This window comes from Bidens hawaiensis, unplaced genomic scaffold (assembly GCF_021521415.1).
Source record: "Bidens hawaiensis isolate Kalapana, Puna unplaced genomic scaffold, B.hawaiensis_p1.1 tig00029371_1, whole genome shotgun sequence".
In the NCBI taxonomy this organism is placed as follows: domain Eukaryota; kingdom Viridiplantae; phylum Streptophyta; class Magnoliopsida; order Asterales; family Asteraceae; genus Bidens; species Bidens hawaiensis.
In genome coordinates this window covers 87,050-95,389 of record NW_027505155.1, presented here as the reverse complement: position 1 = coordinate 95,389, position 8,340 = coordinate 87,050, and the positions used below count along the sequence as shown (strand labels likewise).

General features: G+C 33.1%; 1 protein-coding gene across 1 annotated transcript; it reads left to right on the top strand.

Moving 5' to 3' along the window:
* Nucleotides 1-7,049: 7,049 nt before the first annotated feature.
* Nucleotides 7,050-8,019, top strand: LOC143611109 (putative germin-like protein 2-1). Its single transcript, XM_077085401.1, has 2 exons — nucleotides 7,050-7,239; nucleotides 7,331-8,019. Exons 1-2 carry the CDS (start codon nucleotides 7,053-7,055, stop codon nucleotides 7,864-7,866), a joined length of 723 nt encoding a protein of 240 aa, XP_076941516.1. The 5' UTR covers nucleotides 7,050-7,052; the 3' UTR covers nucleotides 7,867-8,019.
* Nucleotides 8,020-8,340: the final 321 nt, after the last annotated feature.

The window sequence follows — 8,340 nt, the reverse complement described above, 5'->3', positions numbered from 1 at the left end:
TTAGTTCAATGAAGATTTATTTTTATCGTATTTGGATTTGGATTAACATCCCTACTCTACTATAGTACAAGGCAACGGCGTATTCAAAAATTTAGATACCTCGGCCTTGCACAAATTAAAAAGGCCCGTAGCTCTTAACGAAAATTTTTATTCGCTAGCGTACATGGATAAAACTTTTATCGACCGATTTATTATAAGCCGAAACCATTCTGTGCATGTAATTATCTCATAAACCATTGCAAATAACCTTATTTTTAACACCAAAAAACATATATATGTAATATGTATAAAAATGTTTGTGCCCCTGAAACTTATGTGCCCCGAAACTGATGATGATCTTATTTCTTTGTTTTCAATTTACATATCTAATAAAAAGGAACTACTAGTTCAACTTTTTGTTTGTTCAAAACCAACAAATTTTTATGGTAACTCAAACTTTATTTGCATTTAGTATAAAAAATCTGTACTTTTGCAGATGATGCTTAACAAGAAAATGTCGAAATACACTTGAGTTTAAAAATGCGCTTTATATTTGTTAAATATCTATGTGTGTTTGCTTATCATGTATTACTATACTCTGTCAATAAAGTATATATCAGTTTGTGCATCTTGAATGCTAATTAAGTGTATATATTATGTCATATTTTAACACATGATTGTCAACTAATCCACTCGTAATATTTAAGCCAACATTTTAGTAAGTAACGATATTTCAACTTTCATATTTTGTTTTGGGTTGTTTTGTTCCAATATAGTAGCAACTTCTGATAGAATATGCATAAAAGGTTGTAGACATATTTATTTTGAATGAACACACCAAGAGAATACTTTAAGTTCACTTTACAATTTCAACTTTTGCTTGAAATTAACAAGAACACCAAATGCTCCTAACAATGTTTAGGATTCGTTAAGAATTTAAAATTTGACAAATATATCAACGTTATTTGAATCATATCATTTCGTATCGTTTCGTATCACAACGTATCAGACCGCATCATATCATATCGTATCGTATCATATGGTATCATACAATATGATATCATACCATATCATATACCATATATCGTATCGTATCTTATGATATCTTACATTACCATATAATATAATCCATATAATAACATATCATATCATCATATGTATATATTATATCATATTAATACTGTTGATCAAGCTATTCAATCAAGGTTTGAGTGGATCAAGTTTATCTAAATTTCTATTGCGTGTGAATTTATCCGATAATATAAGGCTAGTTGTTATGAAGAAAGGTTAGGTAGCTTAGTTAAATTGTCACGCCACTGTTACATAGGCAAAGAGGTTTTAACAAACACACATCATGTTAACTTATGTGATGGTAGTTTGACTAGGCATTAAATAAAAAAACAAAAAAGAAAAAAAATATGATTGGTCATTTTGGGTGCAGACCCCACCATTTCCCTGTTTCAAGCGTGTTACCACATTAACATTCCAACCAGAATGCATGGCCCTTAACCCGGCAGTGTGGTGTAGCCAGCCTTAAGGGCCGACCACATAAGCGAAACGCTGGTTTTACAAGTTCCATAACCCTGTTATGGAAAATATGTTAATACAACCCAATAACTTAACCCTGTTACCCATATCCTTACCCGTGAACCAAATTGGGTATCCGAGACCCGTTTTAGTTAACTTGCACCTTAATTTTCGTACTTTATTTGGAAATTGGTTTTATAATTGTGTTAATATTATCTTGTTCGGCCTAACCAACTCTTATATTAGGTTAATTGCATCGAATCAGATCTACATTTCAAATTAACAAAATCACGAACCATTCTAAACCCGTTCATCATTATACAGTCTGTCAATCACCAAAATTCAATTAAACCTGTCCCCACCATCTCAGACCCGTCGCACACAATTCCCCTATAGTTAATTTTGTTCTCGTTGTCTTGTGAAGAGGTTCCTAGTCGCGTTATGGTCGTCCACATGCGTTACCTTGTTTGCCTTCAATTTGTACGTATACGAGGTAATAATTATATGTAACATAATCGTTAATCATCTTTTATCAGTAACCCTAACATTAATTCATCAATCATCAACCGGATAAACGGATTTGATAATTAGGGTTTATAACAACTTTTGGGGATAAAATCAGTAGGTATTTAATGTTTTGTTTTCATTATTATCTCAAATGTCAGTCTGGTCCAGTTGGTTGCGCATTCTTCTGAAGGTCTTGCCGGCCATCTGCCCGGGTTCGAGCCCGTCAGTCGCCGGTTTTGGTCAATTTACTTAATTTTTATTTTTACTAACTATTCTAATTGTTAAATGATTTTTTTAAATCAATATTAATTAATATTATTTAAATAAACAATATTATTTTATTAAAACCGATATATATATATATATATATACTTATTTATATATTTATATTTATAAAAATTATAAGTATATTTTTAATAATAGAGGACCTTATTCTTTTATTTAAAACCCGACACTTTAATTCACGTTTCTCATTGTTTCTCGTCTAGATAAACTTGCTTATATTTATTTTATATAAATATATTTAATAAAATATTAAATAGATTTTTATTAATAGATTCAAACACAATTTTATTTATCTTAATATATATTATATCATGGGTAAATTATTGGGAAAATTTATAATTAATAAGATTATTAAAAAAAACAATGACCGTAGAGTTCAATCGTTCAATCTATAATATTATAATCACAAACATAACTTAAATCACATCGAACCCCTAAATTCATTATACATGTTATCTCATTATTAATTAATTCATAATATTATGTTATTAGGAATCCTTGACGGTAAATCCCGAAGGGTTCATCATTCTCACATCCTCACTTGTGTTTTGTTACTAATCAGGTGAGTAATCACTCCCCTATTTTACCGTTTTCAAATGTTTTGGGGACACTTGCGTGCCATTTATCATATTATTTATCTTATTATATCTCAAACGCAAACTGTGAACTTTGTGTTGTGTATCAATTGAATGACTACATGTTACTCGTTGTTTGTTTACTTGCTTATTTGAATCGCATTCGAAGAGGTCCAAGATAATCTCATTATAGTATGATCATACGACCGTCGTAGTGGCCGGAGCCCGATCGCATTGGCAATGGTTTCACCGACATCTCATTACTTGCTTAACGATTTCATTGTTATACTCACAGATAACAATTTTGCCTATTTTATTCATTTATATCATTATATATTATTACCAATTTGTTTGTGTCAAAACTGGTGATCTACTCACTCAACATGTGTTGTTGACAAACATATATTTTGTACGCATTTGCAGGTTATATAATTGGAATGCTTATCGAACTGAAGCTCACGTAGAGATGACCTTAGGATAATAAACATATACAAGAATAGTTGGTTTTGTATTTGTAATTCTCTTTACTTTTGTTGTATATAAATGTTGTCTGATAATAAATAAATTAATTAGATATTGCCGCTTTATAATTTTATGATAGTACCTTGAGAGCTGTGACAATCAGCTCACGCCCCGACATTTCCGCCTTAGGTTGGGGTGTGACAAATATGAAATATTGTGTTTGGGCTATAAATATTGTAGTAAATTAAAGAGCAGACCATTAGACCAAGAGAATTCATTGGCCTTCTTACATTGAGCAACTTGTGAAGTTATTTAAAGATATGTTATGACAACCGGCTAGTTGATGTACTTGTTTATGATACGAGATGGTGATTGGGTGGTCAAAATTCCCAAATCAAGTGGTAAGTGAGTGATATATATCTATTAACTAGTTGACTCCTTAAAATATTCTTAAAGAAAAAGATTCAACTTGTACTTGTTGACCAATTCTAGTGGCCCTCTGGATATAAATACTGGAGTCAATTAAGAGATCAAGTAATTATTGAAGTAGATCATGGTGAAGCAAAGAAGCTGCTTTGATTCAACTACTACATACAGGTTCTTTTGAGTATCTCCTTGGCCTTGTAACAATGGAGAGGAAAGTCAGCAAGGAAGTGCTAGCGGCCACATGACAGGAAACAAGCAAGAAGCTAATGGTATTGAACCACAAATGTCAATACCATGTGCCCCATGGTGCTGGAGCAGCGAAAATTCAGTGGCGCCTGAAAATGTGCCAGCGCCAAGTGCAGCTGGAAATGGAGAACAAGCTGGACCACAAATGCCAATAACCAGGTGGTGGAAGAACTGCTGGCCGTATTGAGATTTAGATTTATCGAGGGTGGTAAATTTGTGCTATCAGATTAGTTTTTGATCTTTTTTATAAAATATTAATAACGTTGTTGTACTAAGGTTAAGGTCAATGTTAATAAGTTTTAAACTCAATTTAATTTGTAATACACTTTAATTTCATGCAGTCGAGTACCTTAAACCTGTCAAAAATGGCCTTGACGTCACGATTTGGATATGAAAATTAGTCTCATAAGACCCAAGAAAGTAGCTTTTGGATTGTGATAGTCTCTTTTTACACACTAGTTGTCTGCCATTGCATACAGGTCGTATGAGATGTGTGGGGCGTGTTACTACACTCATTCCAACATTCTACTCCTCTGCCACATTACCGACTCCCCCGACATGCGTACAAACGTCTAGTATTGTATCGTACTACCCATATTGTAGAGCCTCGTTTTGTTAGTTAGTCTTTTGTATTTCCTTGAACTATTCACGATGTATACTAGTTAGCTTGTCGGTTTCTTTGTTTGTATGTTTGGGCCCGAGACCATGTAAACAAAGCCCACAGGGCCGTTAATAATGATAAAATGCATGATATGCTCTCACCTATATAAGGTGAAGTATGCTCATGCGCACATAACCTTTTTGAAAACCTTATCCTCTCATCAACTCTCTTCTCTCCCTCTCTACCTTTCTACATCGGGTAATAATAAACCCAAACAAGATCCGAGATCTCGGTTCTCTACTAGTGATTTCCGCTAGCTAGTAGTGAGATTGATCCAAGAACACTAGTTGTTTGTTGTTTGATCCGTCTATAGGATCTACACACATGGTCTTCCAACCATAAGAACCATATGCATACAACTCGTATGTTTTCCACTCATGCAATCCGTATTTTGTTATACGACCCATATGTTTTTTTCTTGAATGTGTGCCGGATTAGATTTTCATTGTTGGATAATGTTTCCTTATTATACGTTTCGGAAAAAGTTATTCTTAATATGCGTGATAGCCGTCAGGTAAGGTTTTCCTTAATAGGCGTGCATTCTCTTCATTTATCGTCACTATTTCAGCATTTCTCTATCATACATATAATTAGTTTAAATTTGAAATATTAGTTAGCATGCCGTGTTTAAACGGAAACTATCTAACCATAGGTATTGAGGCTTCCAACGAGGTATCAAAATTTTTCACCAACCAGATGTAACATTTATCATTATGTTTGCATTAATTAACCTCAATCAACATTGTTAACAAGAACAAAATTTTCTCATTGAAGCATTTAATCACACACTAGATGTGCATAAAAATCTTAAAACACATAGTTCATCCTTACATTATATATCAAAATCCCAAATGTGTCTGTACCATGAAGTTCAACCATTTCTAATAACATAAACATGTTAAATAACTTGTAACTCAAAAACATCATAATTAGACCAATGATTTAGGTTTACAATGAAAACCCACATCATCACCCAAAGCGGCAAAGCCCTCAACCATGCAACAAAGGTGGAACTTGAAGAATGGTGTTTTATGAACATAGGATGAATTTATATAGATGTAGAATATTTATAACCCAAATCAACTACAAATAATATAATATAAGACTTGATGAGCATATATACATTCACATATACCTCAAACCCGTGAGTTTTCATACCCAAGCTTAATTGTTACATGCTAAAAGATGACCAGGAGAATAAATCCTTTGAACAATTATCTTCGAATATTGGTAAAATCCCATATACAAATTTTTTTTTTCTCTTCAAAACCCCACAGCCAAACTTAAATTTGACAAAGAACTATATGGTTCTCTCTATCTTTTATATAAAGTTGATATTTGGAAATTTCAACATTACAAAATCATACAAGGTCACTAATGTATTCTAAACCTGAGAATATTTTTATTTAAAAATTCCTGAAAATAGTATGTTACAAATCTAGCCCTTTTATTTAAGGTGTGCTCGAAACCTAACTAACCACATATAAGATCGAGTACTAATGCCAATTCACATTTCATTCCCTTCTCTTTTGCACTACACATATAGGGGTTTAACCACCTATATAAATTGTTGACCTACATTAAGTTTGATCAGGAGAGTTAGAGTTATAGCAACTGGGTTTTGAGTTATTTTTAAAAAATTATAACAGAATTGAATTTTCTCTAAACGTTGTGTGTTGGTTTATATGTTTGTGTTCTTAAGATTGACTCAATCGTGTGTGTGTGTATATATGTGTGTGTGTATATATGATTGATTTCTTTTGAGAACCGCTTTGAGTTTTAAGAACTAGAAAGAACTCAACGGAACAATTTTTTTTTTTGAATTTTTTTTTACACATGTGTAATACGTAAGTGTAAGTGATGTACAAAAAATTACGGTATTTTTTACACACCGAAACGACTTATTACACATGTGTAACTAACAGTTAAACTTGTGTAATTATCAAAATTACTTACTCTCTCTCCTGCTTCATTTTTTAATTACATTTAATCTCAGCCACATATTTCATGTCATTTAATTAAATGTGTGGTCCAAATTTGAGTTTTTAAAGTTCTTATAACTCAACATGGTTCTCAAAATATCTCTCCCCTATATATATATAATTTTTTCATAATAACATCAGGAAAAGTGATGCCAAGAATTGAGAGATTGACCTGTTCTTGGCACTACAAAATTAGTTACTAAAATTTGAAAAGCCGGCTGACCGCTTCCTTTTCCAGATTAGTTGTCAACATATATACATGATTGATGGACGGCAATCCTTAAAGATAATTAATTATTATATTGTAATATACAGTAGGACACACACACAAATAAAAAAACAATAATAAACAAAAGATTCAAGAAGCTAGCATACATTCATGCAGATTATAGCTCTATATATATGAGACACAAAGCAGCTTATTTCACAACCAAAAAAAGCCAAACGGCGTTCCTATTAAGCAAATCAAAAGAAATGTCGAATAAACTCATCATCTTGAGCTTTGTAGCTCTCACTTTCGGCTGCCTTGCCTTTGCCTACGAGCCGAAACCCCTCCAAGATTTTTGTGTCTCCGATCCAAATAGCTCAGGTATTGCATGCATGTCTTAAGTTTTAACAAAATTACTCCAATGATAATGGTATTCATGTAAAGTATAATATAATGTACGTTCAATGTGCAGTGCAAGTGAATGGTCTTGTATGCAAGGACCCAACGCAAGTTCAAGCCGATGATTTCTTCTTTAGCGGGCTACACCTCAGGGGTAACACATCAAACCCTGTGGGATCAAGGGTTACTCAAGTCTTTGCAAATCAGTTACCCGGGCTTAACACTTTAGGCATCTCAATGGTTCGTATTGACTATGCGCCATGGGGACAGAATCCACCTCACACACACCCAAGAGCCACAGAGATCCTTACGGTCATTGAAGGCACCCTAGAAGTTGGGTTTGTGACTTCTAACCCCAATAACCGTTTTATCTCCAAGGTGCTGAAAAAGGGTGATGTTTTCGTGTTCCCAGTGGGACTTGTGCATTTCCAACGTAACCTCGGGAAAGGGTATGCGGTGGCTATTGCTGCATTGAGCAGTCAAAACCCTGGTGCCATAACAATTGCCAATGCTGTTTTTGGTGCAAATCCTCTAATTCCAGCGGATATTTTAGCCAAGGCATTCCAGGTGGATAAAAGTGTGGTGGATCAGCTACAAGCAAAATTCTAGCGTAACGAAGATTCTTATGGGTGTAGTGTAATTGTTTTGCTTCTATTATATGCGTGTTCTAAAGCTTTGTGTTATTTTTTTCTTGTTAAGTTCTAATTCTTTGGTTTGCAATGAAAAGAGTATTTATGGGATCAAAATTTTAATATGCATGACATTAAACCTAGCAATTCTAGGTTTTGCCTTTTGTTGTGTGTTAAAAAGATGGTTTCTAAAAGCAAGAAATCCAAGCCTTTTGTCTGAATTTAGTATAACAAATTACAAATATACCCACTATTTCATTATCTGTAAACTATTAAATATATAAGATAGTAATTTTTGGTCATTTTACTTACGTTTTGGTTTTTCCAACCACAAAATCTATAAACATTTTTCTTAAAAACTTTTTATGAAACAACCATATCTAAGACCATCACTAATGTAAGATTAAAATCCTTGCTGTTGTGTTTGCGACAACATCTAATAATTTACTCTATT

What these genes read in the sequence shown, in the direction of transcription:
- LOC143611109 (XM_077085401.1), top strand. Translation starts at nt 7,053, where the DNA reads ATGAGACACAAAGCAGCTTATTTCACAACCAAAAAAAGCCAAACGGCG. An exon ending in CTCCGATCCAAATAGCTCAG is followed by an intron (nt 7,240 to 7,330) that starts GTATTGCATGCA and finishes TTCAATGTGCAG; the next exon opens with TGCAAGTGAATGGTCTTGTA.